At 36.0% G+C, this 21,212-nt stretch overlaps 2 protein-coding genes across 2 annotated transcripts; one reads left to right on the plus strand and one right to left on the minus strand.

Moving 5' to 3' along the window:
• Window positions 1-2,518: 2,518 nt before the first annotated feature.
• LOC111984080 (UDP-glycosyltransferase 76F1) lies at window positions 2,519-17,467 on the plus strand. Its single transcript, XM_024015703.2, has 2 exons — window positions 2,519-3,135; window positions 16,294-17,467. The coding sequence occupies exons 1-2, from the start codon at window positions 2,640-2,642 to the stop codon at window positions 17,196-17,198; spliced, it is 1,401 nt and encodes a 466-aa protein (XP_023871471.2). The 5' UTR covers window positions 2,519-2,639; the 3' UTR covers window positions 17,199-17,467.
• LOC136063447 (UDP-glycosyltransferase 76F1-like) lies at window positions 12,277-15,219 on the minus strand. The gene is made up of 2 exons (XM_065763872.1): window positions 14,972-15,219; window positions 12,277-13,519 (listed from the first exon to the last, which is right to left on the minus strand). The coding sequence occupies exons 1-2, from the start codon at window positions 15,165-15,167 to the stop codon at window positions 12,615-12,617; spliced, it is 1,101 nt and encodes a 366-aa protein (XP_065619944.1). The 5' UTR covers window positions 15,168-15,219; the 3' UTR covers window positions 12,277-12,614.
• Window positions 17,468-21,212: the final 3,745 nt, after the last annotated feature.

The raw sequence follows: 21,212 nt of genomic DNA on the forward strand, positions 1-21,212 counted from the left end.
TAGAAATACAACAAAAAGTCACGATATTTTTACAATATCTTTATTTTTAGCTATGGTGGGTCTTAGTATGATATTTTATTATTTTATTTTAGAGTAATGTTACGTTCACAATATTTTCATAATAAATTTTAGGTGGTAAATTTCTACTGGTTTTAAATTGGGCTAACCACTTTTAACTGTGCATTTAAAAATAAAATAAAAAGGCAACTGAAAAAAATTGTGACTAAAACAATTAGTTTTGGCTTACTAAATTTGACTAAACAAAAAAAGAAGCTTAGGAACATAACAAAATGTCACACAAAAAAAGAAGTTTAGGAATATAACAAAATGTCATAACATTTTCGTAATATTTTTTATTTCCAGAGCTGGTAGGTCCAAGTTTGATATTTTATTATTTAATTTTTACGTTTACAGCATTTTCACAATAAATTTTAGGTAAAAAATTATTACTGGTTTTAAAATTATGCATTAAAAAAAATAAAAAAAATAAAAAGACAATACAAGAAAATTGTGTGTGAAACGTACAGTGAATTTTGGTTCATCCAATTTGACTATATATACTAAAAAAGAACTCTAAGAATACAACAAAATATTAAAACATTTTCACAATACTTTTATTTTTAGGATCTGAATAGATTTATTTTTATTTTATTTGAGAGAAATGCTACATCCATAATGTAAGGACACGTTTTGCAACCCGAGTCCAAGATGTATGGGATCTTGGTCTAGTGAGCCCAGTACGTACAATAAATTTGTAGAGAGTGGGTTGGAGAATTAGGCCCTAATGAATTCGACAATGGCTAGTATGGATTTAAAAGATGATCAAGCAAGAACAAGGAAAATAGAGCTGAATTTATTCACTGTCCGGGGAGATATTTTTTTTATATAAATCAATAACAATGGGATACAAATACAATTTTGATTGCTACAGTAGTCTCTTTTTATTTTTCCGATCCTCTCCTCATGGAGGGTCTCTTACATTATATAGTTCCTTTTGTATCATCCTGATCCTATACTTGTTAATCATTTGAGCCCTTACTTGAGTGCCCGTCTCATCAGACACATTCTTTGGCTTTCTATGAGTTGTGGTAGCCAAGGCAGTACTGTTTAGGGGTCTTCTCCACATAAATGCAGTCAGAAAAGTAGCTGTAGTGCATTTAATGCGGTTGTAGTAGCTTTTCCTTAGATATTTTTGGAGTTCTCTTCCTTCTCGTATGTTCATGAGGCGCGTACTTATTACTGGGGCTTCTATGGAGGTTACTTTCATTGTTGGAATACACATCTGAGCGATATCTATTATATCCAAGGAGGAATTCCTCCTTAGACCGCCTTCCACTTATTTCTTATTTATGAGACTCTGAACTGGAATCTCTCATAACTGTTTATTCCTTCTCGGACCTGTTAATGTCTTCGGACAAAATCCAAGGCCCAATATACGATGGGCCCTTATCCCTACACATAACATTTTTAGAATCACCTCAAAAAAATAACATTCTTAGAACAAATTATAAATGACAAGTTGTTATTGGTTTTATATTGAACCCACTATTGATATCACTTTTTTATCCTTCAAAAATACATTGTTATATAAAATTTGTAACAAAATTATTGTGAAAATGTTGTGAACATAGTATTTCTTTTTATTTTATTTTATTTTGATCTATAAGGAACTGAGATCTTGCGATTATGAAAATATTGTGACAAGAAGAAGATGTTATAACATTTTTCATAATACATTTATTTTTAGTTGTGATTGGTTTTAGTCTTTTATTTTATTATTTTATTTTGACCTTTAAAAAATTGACACCTCAATAATGATGAAAATATTGTAAAAATTTGTTGCGTCAGTGTAATTGTGTATATACACAAGCAAAACTAGCGTATTGTGAAAAAAAGAAGAAGGCCAATGAATAGTGCAAATTGTCAATAATTGTGAAAATATTGTAAGAATTTGTTAAGTTAATGTAATTGTATATACACATATAAATATTTAAAGGAAAAGACAAAAATAACACAACCAAAACTGGCATAACGTGGTTTGTGGAAAAAAAAAAAAAAAAGCCTAATGAACAATGTTGTAAAAGTGTTGTAAAAAATGTTGTGAACGTAGAACTTCTTTTTTCATAATACATTTAGTTTTAGTTTTGGATGATTCTAGTATGATATTTTATTCTAACCTATAAGAAATTAACATATCAACAATTACAAAAATATTGTGACAATTTATTGCGTTAACTAATAGCTTTATATATATATATAAAGTGGATAGGACGATGTTACGCCGAAAATAAAGACAGAGAAAAAAAGAAAAGAAAGCAGCAGAAAAAAAAAAAAAAGCAGCAACAGTGCAGAGGTTGAAACCAAAGCACTGTATTTATGGTGCTAATTGAACAAACCAAATTGACACTGTAACAACGGTTCAAAACTATTAAAAAAAAAAAAAAGAAAAGAAAAAGAAAAGAGAGGTTGTGAGAAAAAGAAAAAGAAGATAAAGGGACTCTATAAACCAAATGTGTACTGTGGGAGCATTGATGCTTTTTATGTAGTTAATAGAAATTTCGCGTCCACTGGGCATTGAAGGCAGTCTTTCTTGATATATAGAAGCAAGTCTTCAACAACAACATAGAAGCAACAATCATATGGAGAACCAAATAGACACCCAAATGGAGCAAAGGAAAGGCCGCAGATTGGTACTCTTTCCATTGCCATTCCAAGGCCATATAAACCCTATGCTACTACTTGCAACCATTCTTCACTCCAAAGGCTTCTCCATCTCCATAATACACACAAACTTTAACTCTCTCAACCCTTCAAAATTTCCCAACTTTTCATTCCACTCCATCCCAGATGGCATCTTGGAATCTGAAGCCTCTTCATCAGATCTTGTTGCTCTTGTTAAACTCCTCAACATGAAATGTACAGATCCTTTACGGGACTGCATAACTAAGCTTTTGTCTGATGCCTCAGAGGAACCTATTTCTTGTTTAATCTCAGATGCCTTATTTTACTTCACTCAAGCTGTTGCTGATAGTCTTAAGCTCCCAAGGGTTGTTTTGAGGACTGGTGGTCTTTCCTCTTTTGTTGTTTTTGCTGCATTTCCACTGCTAAGGGAAAGGGGTTACCTCCCCATACAAGGTATGTTTTCCTTTCCATTTGTATGTATGTAGGATATAGGTGAGAGAAACTACGAATGGGGTCTAGATGGATCCAATACAATGCTAGACTGAACATGATCGTGTGATTTATGACAGTCTTAGAGGAATCGCTTTTGGTTGCTTATTTCTTAGCTGTTACTGGATGATTGGTTAGTGAACATTTTATTAAAGTTTTTATGGAATAAAAAAAAACTAATGTTTTGATTTTTTTTGGACATCAAAACTTTCTTAAAATAATTCATTAACAAATATTTTAATAGCACTTGTTAATTGGTTTCAAATAATACTTTTATTTTATAGTGAGAAAGTTAGTTTATATTATTATTACTAATAAAAATAAGGTAAAATGGGGGAAACAATATAATTTAAATCCTTGAAATATAATGGATGATCCATTATTGTTTCTAGAAATTAAAAAATTAAAAATTTCTCTATAAAAACTTAAATTGTCCCCCATTTTATCACTTTGTCCACTTTTATTAAATTTTTTGTTAATATGTCTCACACAATATATACTCTAAATAAAAAATATATATTTTAGAAACAAAAACGATATCATTGTGGTTCTATTTTTGTCTCTAAGCTTAATAGAAGCGGATGGATGGATGAAAATTAAAACATTTTTAAAATTCCATAATAGAAATAGAACAGTTAAAATTTTAAAGACTAAAATATAAGCTGGAATATATTTTAGGAATAAGAAGTATATTTTACCTAAAAGTAAATAACCTCAATGCTGACTCGAACCATATATTTCATCATTATTAGCACACAAATTGTGAGGCAACCAAAACTTTTGCGGTGGCGACATTATCCTCCCACATGAAAGAATGGCATCAAACGTCCAAATTAGCTTATACTGCAATTGTTGAGACTGATGGATGTTTGGAAGTTTTAATAATTTAAGGTATTGACAAAATGTTATTGAGTGCAAATTGTTCATTCACATTGAAAAAGGGTTTTTTTTTTTGGTTAAATGCAATTGACCGATTGGTTACAGCACAATTTTTGTCGGCCTTTACTTAGCTCAAGATTGCAAAGGACATGGTTGAATTATAAAAGAGAGCTGGTAGGTAAGTATCACTTAATAGGTGACTCAATTAATTAAGAAAGTATCTTAGGAGACGTCTCACAAAGTGTCTCTCTCGTACATTTGGTGGGCTCTACACACCTATCAAACTCACATGTTGTGAGATGATACTTTATGAGATTGTTTCATAAGATAACTTTTTCATCTAATTACCATTCTACCATCACTTTTGGCAAGTTAAGAGTAGTAAAAGAGAGAGTAGTTTCATTAATGGGTTGATTTGAGGATCAATAACTTGACAAATAAGTAGTTGTGAAAATTATTGCGAAAAATATTGTGTTAGCATATTACTTCAATGTATATGCCACTTTTTTTGTTATTAGATTCTCAATTAGAAGAGCTAGTGGCAGAGCTTCCACCTCTCAAAGTCAAAGATCTCCCAGTATTGAACAACGTGGACCCTGATTCATATTATGAAATTATAGTTGGCATGGTCAATGAAAGCAAGGCCTCTCCAGGAATCATTTGGAACTCCTTTGAAGAACTTGAGCAGTTTGAACTTGACACATTACGCCAAGAATTTCATATTCCAATCTTCGCAATAGGCCCATTTCACAAATACAATCTATCCTCTTCTTCAAGTAGCTTATTAGCCCAAGACCAAAGTTACATTTCCTGGCTAGACAAACAAGCTCCTAAATCCGTAATCTATGCAAGCTTTGGGAGCTTAGCGGCCTTAAGTGAAGCCCAATTTTTGAAGATTGCTTGGGGGCTAGCCAATAGCAATCAGCTCTTCTTGTGGGTGGTTCGACCTGGATTAGTTCGTGGCTCGGAATCAGCCCTTCTTGGGGGCTAGCCAATATCATCTGCTCCTTGTGGATGATTTAATCTTGTTTGCCAAAGCAGATGATAAAAACTTCAAAAGCATCCGGAAAGTGTTAGAAGTCTTTAAGGTTTTATCTATCCAGAAGGTCAGTATTGTAAAATCCAGAGTCTATTTCTCCCCCAATGTATCTATATCCCATTGTGATAGGTTGGTTGAGATTTTAGGCTTTCACTCCACCCCTAATCTGGGAAAATATCTAGGATTTCCCCTCAAGCCCCCTGGATCGTCCAACAAAGACTACAATTTCATTATTGAGAGAGTGCAATCCAAGTTGGTTGGATGGAAGGTCAACTTATTGTCTTTTGCAGGGAGAGTGGTACTAACCCAAGCCACCCTCACTACAATTTCTTCTTATATTATGCAAGGGGTTGCCCTTCTAGGAAAAATTCTAAATTCCATATATAAGATTAGCAGAGATTTCATTTGGGACTCCACCCCAAACAAGAAGAAGCTCCACTTACTTAGTTGGAAGAAAATAGCTAAACCAAAGGAAGATGGGGGCTTAGGGATTTAGGCTGCCGAACCAAAAAACATTGCTCTTCTTGCCAAATTAAGATGGCAGCTCCATTAGAAAAAGAGTCTTTGTGGGCTCGTGTTCTCAAGAGGAAATACAAGTTGAATTTCGCTTCTCATAGAGGTTGCCCTCCTGCGTGGTCTGGTCTTAAATTAGGGAATGTCATTTTTTTCTAAAGGGACAAGGTGGCAAGCTTTTTCCAACAACAATCTTAGCTTCTGGTATGACCATTAGTGCTCTCTTGGTGTTTTAAGGAATCTCATTTCAAGGCCCCTAAGCATTGAGGTAGACGAAATTAGAGTGAAAGATGTCATTATAAATGGAGCTTGGAACTTCAACTCTATCTCCTTTGTTGTTCCCCCTCAAGTTTTGTAGATTTTCAAAACTTTTTCTGTCAGGCATGAGTCTACTGGGGAGGATTCTATCATTTGGTGCTCTTCTCACAATGGTGATTTCGATCCAAAAAATGCATATCATCTGGCTAACCTCTCCCCTAAACCAAGCCCTCCTTTCTTTGGTTAGTGGCTTTGGAATACAAACTCCCTCCCCAAGCTTAAAATATTCTTATGGAAATGTAATTGGAATTGCCTCCCGGTCAATAGCACTCTTATCCACAGAGGTATGCCTGTGGAGGATGCTTGTAAATTCTGTCTTGACCTATAGGAATCCATTTTGCATGTCCTGAGAGATTGTATCGTTGCAAAATCTTTCTAGTAGCATACCCACCTTCCTCTTGATCACCATCAGTTTTTCAATGATAACTTGTCTTCTTGGCTTCACATGAACTATTGTAACTCGCTCCCTCATCTCTCCCCCTTGTGTTCTTGGGAAGTCTTCTTCAAAAACATCCTTGGATCAATCCTAACCATGGATGGGTCAAGCTCAACTCCAATGGGTCTTTTATGGGCAATCCAGGTTTAGCTGAAGGTGGAGGTGTTATCAAGAATCACAATGGGGAATGAATCAAAGGCTTTTCCAAGTCTATTGGTATTACCACTAGTGTTATAGCGAAACTTTGGGCCCTTAGGGATGGTCTTAAGCTGTGCATAGACATGCACTTGCCTGTCATTTTTGTTGAACTGGATGCCCTTTTAATTGTTGATATGATAAATGGAGATTCGGCCGTCTCTAAATGTTTATCCCCTCTTGTTGATGATTGTAGGGCTTTACTCAGTAGAATTCCTCAGCATCAGGTGAAACACTGTTACAGGGAAGCCAATGTAGTGGTTGATGCTCTTGCTAGAATTGGTGTTGTCATGGAGGATGATTTTGTTGTGTTTAACTCTCCTCCTGCTTATGTTTTAATGCTTTTGTATCAAGACACTTCTAATTTTGTGTACTTAAGGCACTGTCGTAGCAGTGCCAACTCTCTGTTTCCGGTTTAGCTCTTAATATTATATCCTGCTAACCACAAAAAAAAAAAAAAAAAAAAAAAGATAGACCAATGGTTGCAGGTGCTCCTTGGAATAGCTGGACTATTTTTGCAAAACCAAAGGTTCCTTCAATAGAATTGCTTGCAATTGTATTTGGCCAGCCCATATATGTATGACTTGAAAACTAATCCATGCTAGAGCTTTCCGATTTTTGTTTTAAATTTCAAAGTTGAAATACATTTTCCTTCATTAGAATTGGGTCTAAATCCTAAGCATGCCATATTTTGGGAGTAATTACTTAATATAAATTTCGCCCTTGAATTGGCCATCTGGAAACTTTGTGATAACTTTGGGGATTTAACCTTTGTTATTTATCCTTATGGAGATGTCCAATGTCAATTAAAATATAAATATTTTATATTATTGGATATTTTTGGAGTACAATGAGCTGTTGTGCTCCTTTCTCTTCCGTTCATGGTGAATCTTATCATGAATGTAAGAAGAGAGAGTACGTACCATGTCAACAAATTTTAGAGAGTACCTAATAATTACTCTAGCCTATCTCAAGGCACTAGAAAGAGGTGAAGCAAATTTGACCCAATGGGAAATCTTAGAAATTTGTTCCAACCCAATTTGCTCTTTGGGCTTTTTCGCTCATCACAACTCTAAGCTTGATCCTATTTTACTTTGGAATAAGACAAATAATATCTAATTTCTTGATAAGTTAAAACGTAATACGTCCATTTCTAGCACAAACAAAGATGTCTAGCTTTTTTTTTTCTTTGTCTGACTTCTAATGTTAACTTCTAGTGATATTTAATTTGTATAACAAGAGTAAAGTTTTATTATTGAAATCAACACATTCAAGAAAGAAAGGGACAGGCTAACACTTTGATCAATAAAGAACATTAGCATAATTTATTCATAGTCTAAATCTAAATCCAAGATTCGCTAACTTACCCTAATACTAAATATAATGTTCTATTCTCCCTCATAAGTGAGTTTGCTGCTTTGTTTCTAAAAAAGAGGCAAGGGCACTAGTGTTGGTATTTTATGCTATTCTTCTGTTGGGCTAATTTTTGATGACATTAGAAGAAAAATCCAAAAGTATACAGCGATTTCTTTTTGTGCTTGTAAATTCTCTACTCATGCTTTCCTAGTGTTTGCAAGATATGGGAAAGAAGTCTTTATTTATTTATTTATTTTTTTTATGAATGATGGAATGCCCCAGTATTATGATTTCTTATGTAACTTCTGAAATGTCTCATTAAAACTATCATTTTTATTATTATCATTAATTTTAATAAGAAACTAAGAGTGCTTTGGCAAGTCCAAAATAAGCAAATTAGTAAGGCCCATCCAAGACATATATTTTGAAGGCAAGCAGTTAAAAAAAGAAATTTGGGTTAGTATTTCTAGTATTAAACTGTCTATTTTTTAATGAGAAATGTTAACTAATGGGCAATGGTTTAGGAGTTATTTTTAAAAACATTTTATTGGGAGAATGATAAAACAATAAATGATGTTGACAGTTTTCTATATTTCTCATAAAGATGATGTCATGGTTTATTAACAATTGCTTTAATATCATTTATTAACATGACTATTTTTTAACAAGTCAAACTATTTTATTAGAATTTTGTTTTTTTGAGAAAGTATTTTATTAAGATTTAGTTTAGGTACAATGCATCTAGTACATTGGAGTCGATTAGATGATGCCAGAATATATCAAAGGAATCATGAATTAAGACAATAAATTTATAGTGTATATGGGTAGTGGAGCCAAAGTTACTTGACTAAAACTCAGTTAGGTCCAATTCATTCGGTACACTAGAGTATATCAAAGAATCATGAATTAAGGCAATAAATTTATAGTGTATGTCGGTACTGGAGCCGTGATCTCCACGGCTCCAGTACCGACATACACTATTCTTTCGACATATTTTATTCTTAAATCACGTTTTATATGGACAAATATGTACAAGTTCCGATGCTGATAGAACCTCTTTCAGTTGCATTACCTTTGCTCCTTTTAAATAGAATTAAATTTCGGGTACACTAGACAAGTGGGCATCGAAGGCAGCCTTTCTTGATAAAATAGAAGCAAGTCTTCAACAACATAGAAGCAACAACCATATGGAGAACCAAATAGACACCCAAATGGAGCAAAGGAAGGGCCGCAGATTGGTACTCTTTCCATTGCCATTCCAAGGCCATATAAACCCTATGCTACTACTTGCAACCATTCTTCACTCCAAAGGCTTCTCCATCACCATAATACACACAAACTTCAACTCTGTCAACCCTTCAAACTTTCCCAACTTTACATTCCACTCCATCCCAGATGGCATCATGGAATCTGAAGCCTCTTCAAAAGATACTCTGTCCGAAGAGAAGTTGTTCATTGATAATCAAGGGTTACAATTGCTGGAGCTACAACCATGTAAGGTACCCTTTCTCTCTCCTGTTTTTCGATCCCCCTCTATCAGAGGTACCCTTCCCTTATATAGCATTGCCTTCTTACATCTCCTCCGTCCATTTGTTCGTCATCCAGGCACCCACTTGAGTACATGTCCCATCACCCACTTTTAGCCTTATGCGAGTGGCGGTAGCTGAGAAAGCACTGTTCAGGGGTCCTATCCACATAAATGCGGCCAGGAAGGTAGGTGCAGTGCATTAAATGCGGTGGTTGAAGTATGCCTCCTTGATATTTCTCTGTTGTCGTTATCTCTATGTGTGTCCGAGGTCCTTCTCCCCCTTGACACTTGTCAAATAGATCACTTGAACCTCCCATACTCGTGTTTGATCAAACCTCTTCGGATCCGAGGACGCATGACTACTCGGACATATGAGTATCTCCTCGGATGGTATACGTGCTCATCCCCAGGCGTCCCCCATTGGCGTGGGCTTCCGACTGAAGGCCTTATCTCCTCGGATGAAGAGTGTTCCTCATTCAGGGCCTCGGGCCCAATAAGTTGGGCTGGGTTTTTCTCCCCCACATTAGCCCCTCAAAATTGTAGTTTTTCGTACGCATCCGAAGAGAAAAAGTAGGATTTTGACTTCCCCTGGGGCAAAAGCTTGTAAACAGGCAAACTTGAATTGACACGTGTATAAGTATAGGCACTGCTGCTTCATTAATGTCGCTGCGGCTTCCTTATTCCCCAGGCGCCTCATTAATTGCACCAGGTGACGCTTCGCCCTTCCTATCCAACGGTGATTAAATGATCCAACGGCTGAGGTTGTTCTTCGAAATTTGGGCGGGAGTGCCCCTGACCCCTCGTTTGACCCCGTATAAAGCTTCAGAGGACATTATTTCTTCTTCACTTCGCGAATCTTCAGACGCTCCAGAGAGAACAGACGCACCGCTCCGTCCAAAACTCCCAATCGCTGCTTTCAGGCTTCCTGAGAGCCATCAAAAACCTTCCCACAAGCCTGAAATCCTCTCTCCGATTTAATCCCGGTGAGTCATCGTTCACCAAATCTTTTAATTTTCTCTTCGGCCATCAGTGTCAACTGAGCATCATGGGAAAACTCGAATACATGGTGGATACCCCTGAGCGTTTAGAAGCATTTAGGTCCACGTACCACATTCCCCCCAACGTGGGTGTGAGGTACTGCCCCCCAGAAAAAATTCTAACGGACCGGGAGACGGGAGAAGTAGTTATTCCTCTTATCGCCTTCAAAGAAGGGGGGATGACCATCCCCATGGGTCCCATTACTACTAGCTATCTCCGAAACCATAGGATCACTCCCTGGCAGTGCGCGCCCAACATGTTTAGGATTCTAGGGGCCATTGAACACCTTAACCTCCACCTAGGATTGGGCCTCACCTGGCTCGATGTAGTGCATCTGTACGAATGCCACAGCCAGCAAGACGCGGGGTACTACTTAAAATCCCGGTCGGACGTGGTCAGGCTCATTTCTTGCCTCCCCAAATCCAACAAAGGGATGAAAGACGACTATGTGATCGTCTCGGGTGCATGGCATGACGGCCATCACTGCCCGACTAAGCGTGGAAAGCCAGGTGGGCCATGCTAGATTTAGGCACACTAACCATAGGCTTAGAGTCCTTGTATTTTAATCGTTTTCGGTTTCCTTTGTGACACTGTTTTTGAGTCCCTAACATAGCTCTGCTGTGCCTTGAAACAGATAAAAACCACGTATCTCCTCGGCTAAGCCTTACGAACGTCGCCGCCCTCAACTTCCTGTTGAGATCTGAGATTTTCGTGAGCGAAGACGGACAGCTCCGATCAGCACCCCTGATTCTGGGCTACACAGGATATCCAAAGGGTTACCAACCGGTCGGCAACGCAATTGTTCAGGGGACCATCGCCTTGCTCGTATTGACGTTGGTTGGAAGGGTTTTTTGGCTCCGTATGATCTAGAACCCGTACCACACCCACGACCCCAAGCTATACCTCCTCTCGTCCAACCACTCCAGCAAGTCCCTCTCGTACAGGCAGCTGAAGGCGAAGGGGTTGGCTCTTCCACCTCCTCGCTAGAGGAGCAGATTGATAGATTCAAGTTTGAGGGCGAGGATTCAGGAGACGTTCGAGTGATAGAGGTTTCGGACGCCGAGGAGGGTTCCGACAAGCACTCCGGCGTTCAACTTAATTTGTTAGCTACCGTTTCTGAAAGCTCCTCGGACGACAACATGGACTTGAGGAGTTTTGAGGAAAAGCCGGCAGCAAGGCTGGTTCGAANTCACAACACAAACATTATATCAATGTTTTGTTAGGTTTTGAAGTATAAAGAGAGAAAAACTGCTTGAAATGGAAGATTGGAATTTTAGGATGGAGGCTGAAAGCTACAACTGCCAGAAACAGTGGTGGGTTGGGCAGATCAAGCTGTCGGAGGCACTAAGGATAGTGGTAGCGAAGTGGGTTTGTAGCAGCTGACGCTAGGCAGCATGATGGTGGCCTGTGGTGATGTCATGCGAGGCTGACGGTCTGTGCGGTGCCATGGCTGGCCCTAACTCCAGTCAGTACTCAATACTCTCTCTCAATCTCTCCACTCCAATCACTCTCTCTCGGTCTCTGTCTCTCTTGACTTTCTCTCTGTCTCTCTCATTTTTTTTTTTTAATAATTTTATCTGAATCGGTTTGTAGAGTTAAAATTGTTAATGGGTTAAAAAAAAAAAAAATTTGGGTTGGGCTTGGGGGGCCGGTCCAGGTTGGGCTGGGGCCGATAAGGGTTGGCTGGGCTTAAAATGGTATATATAACTAAATTTTTTTATTATTTTTGGGTCTGCTGGGTCCGTCCCTAACTTTACAGTTGTTTAGGAAACAAAGATGATTTTTTTAGTCAAAAGTTTACAATAATCAGCAAAAATTGGACAAAATATTTTGTCACAAATTACCAATGCTTAAAACATAAAAGTACAACATAAGATATGGAGTGAAACTCTTGTAGACCCTTCAAATGCCCTAAACCAAATAAGTCCAAAACTCTTGCAACAAGATGTCACTGAGATTGGAAACAAAGATGGTTTTCTTAGTCAAAAGTTTACAATAATCAGCAAAAATTGGACAAAATATTTTGTCACAAATTACCAATGCTTAAAACATAAAAGTACAACGTAAGATATCGAGTGAAACTCTTGTAGACCCTTCAAATGCCCTAAACCAAATAAGTCCAAAACTCTTGCTACAAGATGTCACTGAGATTGGAAGACAAATGATTCTAGTCCAGAAATATGACTAACCAAGCTGTCCAAGTTTTGGAGTGAAGAACCGCCTTGTTGCAAGCAAAATTTTGCCTTGTCCTTCAACTTTGAAATTCTGTCTCTAATCTCCTCCCCTTCTTTCTCCACCATTAATCTTCTAATGCACCTCTCTATCTCCAATCTGTCCGATCCATTCTCTAGCTGCAGACCAACCTTCCAAACTTGGCTAACATACTTGGCATTTACCTTTTGGTCAGTGAAACAAGGCATACAAATCATAGGGACCCCCTCACATATACTCTCCAATGTTGAATTCCAACCATTATGAGTCCAAAATGCACCTACAGCTGGATGGGCCAGCACTTCCAGCTGAGGAGCCCATTTTATAATATGAGCCCTTCCATTCAATGTCTCAAGGAACCCACTTGGCAATGGTTCGAGCCATTCTGAGCCACGGACTAATCCAGGTCGAACCACCCACAAGAAGGGCTGATTGCTATTGGCTAGCCCCCAAGCAATCTCCAAAAATTGGGCTTCACTTAAGGCCGCTAAGCTCCCAAAGCTTGCATAGATTACAGATTTAGGAGCTTGTTTGTCTAGCCAGGAAATGGAACTTTGGTCTTGGGCTAATAAGCTACTTGAAGAAGAGGTTAGATAGTATTTGTGAAATGGGCCTATTGGGAAGATTGGATTGGGAAATTCTTGGCGCAATGTGTCAAGTTCAGACTGCTCAAGCTCTTCAAAGGAGTTCCAAATGATTCCTGAAGAGGCCTTGCTTTCATTGACCATGCCAGCTATAATTTCATAAAATGAATCAGGGTCCACATTGTCCATCACTGGAAGGTCTTTGACTTTAAGAGGTGGAAGCTCTGCCACTGGCTCTTCTAATTGAGAATCTGATAACAAAGAAAGTGGCATATGCAGTAGAGATTTAGAGTAATGCTAATAGAACATTTTTTACAACTTATTTGACAAGTTATTGATCCTCAAATCAACCCATTAATGAAACTACTTTTTTGTTTACTACTCTTAACTTGCCGGAAGCGATGGTAGAATGGTGATTAGTTGAAAAGATTATTGTATGACAATCTCATAGAGCATCCTCTCACAATATATGAGTTTTATAACAGTGTGGAGTGAGTCCACCAAATGTATAAGAGAGGTGCTCCGTGATACGTCTCCTAAGATACTTTCTTAATCAATTGAGCTCACTCATTAAGTGATACTTACCAACCAGCTCTCTTTTATAATTGAACCATCTCCTTTTTCAATCTTGAGCTAAAAAAAAACCGTGAAAATTTGTGCTATAACCTCTCGATGAATTTCATTTAGCAAAAAAAAAAAATACCCTTTTCAGTGTGAATAATGAACAATTTGCACTCAATAACATTTTGTCAATACCTTAAATTATTTAAATTTTCAAACATCCATCAGTCTTAACAATTGCAATCTAAGCTAATTTGAATTTGATGTCATTCTCCTATGTGAAAGGATAATATCGCTGCCACCAAAATTTTGGTTGCCTCACAATTGTGTGCTAATGATGAAAGATATGTTCGAGTCAGCATTGAGGTTATTACTTTTGGGTTAAAATATACTTTTTATTCGTTCTCAAAAAAAATATATACTTTTTTAATTTTATTCCAAAAATATATTCTAATTTCTCTTTTAGTCCTTAAAATTTTAAGTGTTCTATTACTATCCTGGAATTCTAAAAATGTTTTAATTTTCATCCATCCATCCTCTTTTATTAAGCTTAGAGACAAAAATAAAACTAGGATAATATTCCAGAGACAAAATTAGAACCACAATGATATCGTTTTTGTCCCTAAAATATATTTTTTAGTGCTTTTTATTATTATTTAGAGGATGTATTATATGAGACACAACAACAAAAAGTTTAATTAAAGTACAAAATGATAAGTGGGGGACATTTTAAGTTTTTATAGAGAAAAATATTTTTTTTTTAATTTCTAAAACCAAGAATGAATCATCCATTATATTTCTAGGATTTAAATTATATTGTTTCTCCTCTTTTACCTTATTTTTATTAGTAATAACAATATAAGCACTCTCTTTCAAAGAAATGAAAGTATTTTATGAATTAGTTAATAGTTATCCTTAGAATATTTGCTAATAATATTTATTAAAGAACTATTTTATGAAAGTTTTGATATTATTATTATAAAAAACAGAAAAAAATTATTAGAAAATTTGTTAATAACTGTGTTATTGATCACATTAGCCAATGGATCATGTTCAGACTAGCATTGGATTGGATCCATCTAGACCTCATTCCTAGTTTTTCTCACCTATATCCTACATATAAATGAAAAGGAACAACATACCTTGTATGGGGAGGTAACCCCTTTCCCTTAGCAGTGGAAATGCAACAAAAACAACAAAAGAGGAAAGACCACCAGTCCTCAAAACAACCCTCGGGAGCCTAAGACTGTCAGCAACAGCTTGAGTGAAGTAAAAGAAGGCATCTGAGATTAAACAAGAAATAGGTTCCTCTGAGACATCAGACAAGAGCTTAACCATGCAATCCCGGAAAGGCTCTACACATTTGGTGTTGAGGAGTTTAGCAAGAGCTAAAACACTCATTAGTCCGAGAGCACATTAATTCAACTTCTCTCATTGGTGTTGCTGTTTAATACTGTAATTTTCATTATTTGCCTAGCCCTTTCGCCCACTCTCTACAAAATTTATTGTTTTGGGCTCAGAGGGTTCCAAATCCATACCTCCTTGGGCTTGGGCCGCAAAAACTGACCCTACAAATATTATCCTAGTTTTATTTTTGTCTCTAAGCTTAATAAAAGAGGATGGATGGATGAAAATTAAAACATTTTTAGAATTCCAGGATAGTAATAGAACACTTAAAATTTTAAGGACTAAAAGAGAAATTAGAATATATTTTTGGAATAAAATTAAAAAAGTATATATTTTTTTTGAGAACGAATAAAAAGTATATTTTAACCCAAAAGTAATAACCTCAATGCTGACTCGAACATATCTTTCATCATTAGCACACAATTGTGAGGCAACCAAAATTTTGGTGGCAGCGATATTATCCTTTCACATAGGAGAATGACGTCAAATTCAAATTAGCTTAGATTGCAATTGTTAAGACTGATGGATGTTTGAAAATTTAAATAATTTAAGGTATTGACAAAATGTTATTGAGTGCAAATTGTTCATTATTCACACTGAAAAGGGTATTTTTTTTTTTTGCTAAATGAAATTCATCGAGAGGTTATAGCACAAATTTTCACGGTTTTTTTTTAGCTCAAGATTGAAAAAGGAGATGGTTCAATTATAAAAGAGAGCTGGTTGGTAAGTATCACTTAATGAGTGAGCTCAATTGATTAAGAAAGTATCTTAGGAGACGTATCACGGAGCACCTCTCTTATACATTTGGTGGACTCACTCCACCCTGTTATAAAACTCATATATTGTGAGAGGATGCTCTATGAGATTGTCATTCAATAATCTTTTCAACTAATCACCATTCTACCATCGCTTCTGGCAAGTTAAGAGTAGTAAACAATAAAGTAGTTTCATTAATGGGTTGATTTGAGGATCAATAACTTGTCAAATAAGTTGTAAAAAATGTTCTATTAGCATTACTCTAAATCTCTACTGCATATGCCACTTTCTTTGTTATCAGATTCTCAATTAGAAGAGCCAGTGGCAGAGCTTCCACCTCTTAAAGTCAAAGACCTTCCAGTGATGGACAATGTGGACCCTGATTCATTTTATGAAATTATAGCTGGCATGGTCAATGAAAGCAAGGCCTCTTCAGGAATCATTTGGAACTCCTTTGAAGAGCTTGAGCAGTCTGAACTTGACACATTGCGCCAAGAATTTCCCAATCCAATCTTCCCAATAGGCCCATTTCACAAATACTATCTAACCTCTTCTTCAAGTAGCTTATTAGCCCAAGACCAAAGTTCCATTTCCTGGCTAGACAAACAAGCACCTAAATCTGTAATCTATGCAAGCTTTGGGAGCTTAGCGGCCTTAAGTGAAGCCCAATTTTTGGAGATTGCTTGGGGGCTAGCCAATAGCAATCAGCCCTTCTTGTGGGTGGTTCGACCTGGATTAGTCCGTGGCTCAGAATGGCTCGAACCATTGCCAAGTGGGTTCCTTGAGACATTGAATGGAAGGGCTCATATTATAAAATGGGCTCCTCAGCTGGAAGTGCTGGCCCATCCAGCTGTAGGTGCATTTTGGACTCATAATGGTTGGAATTCAACATTGGAGAGTATATGTGAGGGGGTCCCTATGATTTGTATGCCTTGTTTCACTGACCAAAAGGTAAATGCCAAGTATGTTAGCCAAGTTTGGAAGGTTGGTCTGCAGCTAGAGAATGGATCGGACAGATTGGAGATAGAGAGGTGCATTAGAAGATTAATGGTGGAGAAAGAAGGGGAGGAGATTAGAGACAGAATTTCAAAGTTGAAGGACAAGGCAAAATTTTGCTTGCAACAAGGCGGTTCTTCACTCCAAAACTTGGACAGCTTGGTTAGTCATATTTCTAGACTAGAATCATTTGTCTTCCAATCTCAGTGACATCTTGTAGCAAGAGTTTTGGACTTATTTGGTTTAGGGCATTTGAAGGGTCTACAAGAGTTTCACTCGATATCTTATGTTGTACTTTTATGTTTTAAGCATTGGTAATTTGTGACAAAATATTTTGTCCAATTTTTGCTGATTATTGTAAACTTTTGACTAAGAAAACCATCTTTGTTACAAGAGTTTCACTCCATATCTTATGTTGTACTTTTATGTTTTAAGCATTGGTAATTTGTGACAAAATATTTTGTCCAATTTTTGCTGATTATTGTAAACTTTTGACTAAAAAAACCATCTTTGTTTCCTAAACAACTGTAAAGTTAGGGACGGACCCAGCAGACCCAAAAAAAAAATAAAAAAATCTAGTTATATATACCATTTTAAGCCCAGCCAACCCTTATCGGCCCCCAGCCCAACCCGGACCGGCCCCTCCAAGCCCAACCCAATTTTTTATTTTTATTTTTTAACCCATTAACAATTTTAACCCTACAAACCGATTTAGATAAAATTATTAAAAAAAAAAAATGAGAGAGACAGAGAGAAAGTCAAGAGAGACAGGGACCGAGAGAGAGTGACTGGAGTGGAGAGATTGAGAGAGAGTATTGAGTACTGACTGGAGTTAGGGCTAGCCATGGCGCCGCACAGATTGTCAGCCTCGCATGACATCGCCACAGGCCACCATCATGCTGCCTAGCGTCAGCTGCCACAAACCCACTTCGCTGCCACTATCCTTAGTGCCTCCGACAGCTTGATCTGCCCAACCCACCACTGTTTCTGGTAGCTGTAGCTTTCAGCCTCCATCCCAAGATTCCAATCTTCCCTTTCAAGCAGTTTTTCTCTCTTTATACTTCAAAACCTAACATAACATTGATATAATGTTTGTGTTGTGAATTTGTGATTGACTGATTGTGTTGTTTTTTTTGTTGAGGATGATTGTAGGAATTTTTTTTTTTGGCAACTGATGAGTGGGAGAATCTGAGTTGAGAAAGTGAGATGTGAGTTGCGATTTATATATAGTTTTTGCTAAAGCATTTGACTGTGAGTTGTGATTTATAAAGTAATAATATATAAAGCATTTGATTGTTTGACACTTTGACTGTTTGTTAGTAGTAGGGCAATATTGGGAATAGGCAACAGAGATAAAGGACATATAATGCATCATAAATTAGTAGTGGGGGTATCGGTGTGTTTCGGGTAATGGGTGACAAAGATAAAGAGACAAAATTACAAAGATAAAAAAACAAAGATAAAGAAACAAAATGAAATAAAGAATATATATATATATATATATGTGTGTGTGTGTGTGTGTGTGTGACACAAATTTATCAAAATAAAATTGTCAATGTTTGATTAGTCCTTTTATGAGATAATAAATATAATTTTTATTTGATTTGTAGATCATGAAAAAATCAACTACAATATTTGATTTTTTTTTTTCAAAAGAAAAGATTCAAATTCAACATATATGGATGCAATTGTGAATTTTTTCGATTTTTTTTTCGCTTATCTCTGCCCCCTAGCTTTAAATCCTGGGTTCGTCCTTGTTGTAAAGTGTGAATTAATAATTTAGCTGAAGTGATGGGTGTTCGCACAAGCTACACACTTTAATAATGACTAGTTGTAGATTCATGCATTGCCTATGGAAAAATTTGATAGTTTATTTTTTTATTAAGTGAAAAATGAAAATAATAGATGAGATTTATAAGTTCTAGTCATAAATTATTTTTAAAATGATGTGATTATTTTTTAACAAAGTATAGTTGATATAATATATTAGATTTTCTAAATGAAGCTATTATATTCATTATTTGAAATTGTTTTAAATTTTGTAAGTTTTTTTTAAGGAAAATAATACATTTTACATTCAATTATTATATAAGGTGAAATATTTGTAAATAATGTAATGTGTGGTTAGAATTTGTTTTTAATGCTCCTCCCAAACAGTTTATCCATTATACATTTTGAATGACCTAAAGAAGAAGCAAATATAAGTAAAATCTATCACTTATATTAGAAAAAAAATACAAGACTCTAATAATATAAAAAATGTAATTTTATCAAGAATCTACTAACATTATGCTAAGAATGTGATCTAATTGTCAACAAAGCAATTCCTTTTTTTACACAAACCTCTCCTCCCAAAGCATCATTGAAGTGGATTGAAACGGATAGAAGTTGATCCAAGTGGGCTGAAATGGATCGTATGGACTGAAAGGATTGGAATGGACTTGAATGAATCATATAGACCGAAATGGACTAAAGTGGACTGAATGAGACCGAAATGGATTAAAACACTACACTAGTGTGTGGCTCAATAGGAGCGTAGCAGCAATAAATCCATATTTAAGTTTTTAGATATTATATAGATATAGATAATAATAACAAATTCTGTCTTTTTTTTGTTAAAATAAATAAAAAACATATAAATTTTATTAATGGTATCGTAGTATACATTAGACTGTTAGAGCTTACTTCCTTAGGTAGAAGTGTGGTGTTTCCTCCATCCAAGTTTTTAAACTATCCACAATTTTATTTATTTTTACATATAACAATATAACAATATTATTACGGACATAACAAATTTTACAGTTTGTTTAAGTGACGGACTTCGATTAGTGTACAAATAATTTCACATAAATTCACAATTAACATTACCTTTATTGTAATTGATCACAACTTGCTATTTCAACAATTGTAGTAAAAAAATTGAAATTTGTACCAGACTTATTGTTCTACATATCTAGTTAGATGTGGGCAGCTTTGTATACACTCACTGCTTAAAATATTGTAAGTTCTGCTTTGCATCATCCAATACATATGCTAGGCTATTTTTTTTGTTGTCCCAAGGGAAACTATTTGTGTACTTCCTGGGAAACTTTTGCAGTCCCACATCGAAGACAACTCCCCCCATTTGCTGCTTTATAAGCGTGAGCCGAAGGAGTAATGTATCATCAGTTATTATGTGGACCTGCAAAAATTTCCCAAGAAGTATACAAATAGTTTCCCTAGGACAACAAAAAAGTAGCCCGCACATGTACCAGAATCGAGAGGTTTGGCTGATTGAGTTTGAGAGCTTTCAATGTCATTAATGAGGCAACAAGAAAGGAAAGTTTTAAATCCTTTACAGATAAGGTCTCATTAAATTTTAAAAATCAACAACCGAAGCTCCTGTGGCAAAGAGGAAAGCAATTGAAGTTGGTATAAAACATGTGATATGTGAAGGGGACAGGACAGCTTCCATGTCATACAACCTATGTAGAACCCCACCTTAGTTACTCACTTGTCTATTGAGCATATTATTCTTTAAGACAAGATCTTTTTTGGATTCTTTTGATGGTTGGTTTGTATTTTATATCTTTGCTAACTTTCTATTAATTTCGTTGCCCACACTCTTGCTAAACATGCTTTTCTGTCAAATTAGGTGGGAATAATCCCTATCTCTTAAAATTTATGTGCAATGCCTCTCCTTGATGACTGCAGGAATTTGTTGTCACAAATAGGCCAAGTCCGGATCAGCCACTGTTTTCGTGAAGCAAATTCATGTGCTGACTTCTTGGCTCGATTAGGAACTCATCAGGATAGTTGTTTTGTTTTGCACCATGATCCGCCTGTGGATTTATTGGGCATGTTGAGCTCTGACAGAGCTGGAATGTTTCATACTAGATCCTTGTCTGATCCTTCCCCCCTCCCTTAGTTCTTTTGTCGTTAATACAAGTTCCATTTTACCAAAAAAAATATATATATATATATATATGTGTGTGTGTGTGTGTGTGTGTGTGTGTGTGTGTGTGTGTGTGAGACACAAATTTATCAAAATAAAATTGTCAATGTTTGATTAGTCATTTTATGAGATAATAAATATAATTTTTATTTGATTTGTAGATCATGAGAAAATCAACTACAATATTTGATTTTTTTTTTCAAAAGAAAAGATTCAAATTCAACATATATGGATGCAATTGTGAATTTTTTTGATTTTTTTTTTCGCTTATCTCTGCCCCCTAGCTTTAA

The sequence above is a fragment of the Quercus suber genome, unplaced genomic scaffold (genome assembly GCF_002906115.3).
Source record: "Quercus suber isolate HL8 unplaced genomic scaffold, Cork oak 2.0 scaffold_529, whole genome shotgun sequence".
Classification (NCBI taxonomy): Eukaryota; Viridiplantae; Streptophyta; class Magnoliopsida; order Fagales; family Fagaceae; genus Quercus; species Quercus suber.

Excerpts from the sequence above, each read along its gene's own strand:
- LOC111984080 (XM_024015703.2), top strand. The coding sequence starts at position 2,640 with ATGGAGAACCAAATAGACACCCAAATGGAGCAAAGGAAAGGCCGCAGA. Across the intron at positions 3,136-16,293 it reads GGGTTACCTCCCCATACAAG|ATTCTCAATTAGAAGAGCCA; the intron begins GTATGTTTTCCT and ends CTTTGTTATCAG.
- LOC136063447 (XM_065763872.1), bottom strand. The coding sequence starts at position 15,167 with ATGGTTAAGCTCTTGTCTGATGTCTCAGAGGAACCTATTTCTTGTTTA. Across the intron at positions 13,520-14,971 it reads GGGTTACCTCCCCATACAAG|ATTCTCAATTAGAAGAGCCA; the intron begins GTATGTTGTTCC and ends CTTTGTTATCAG.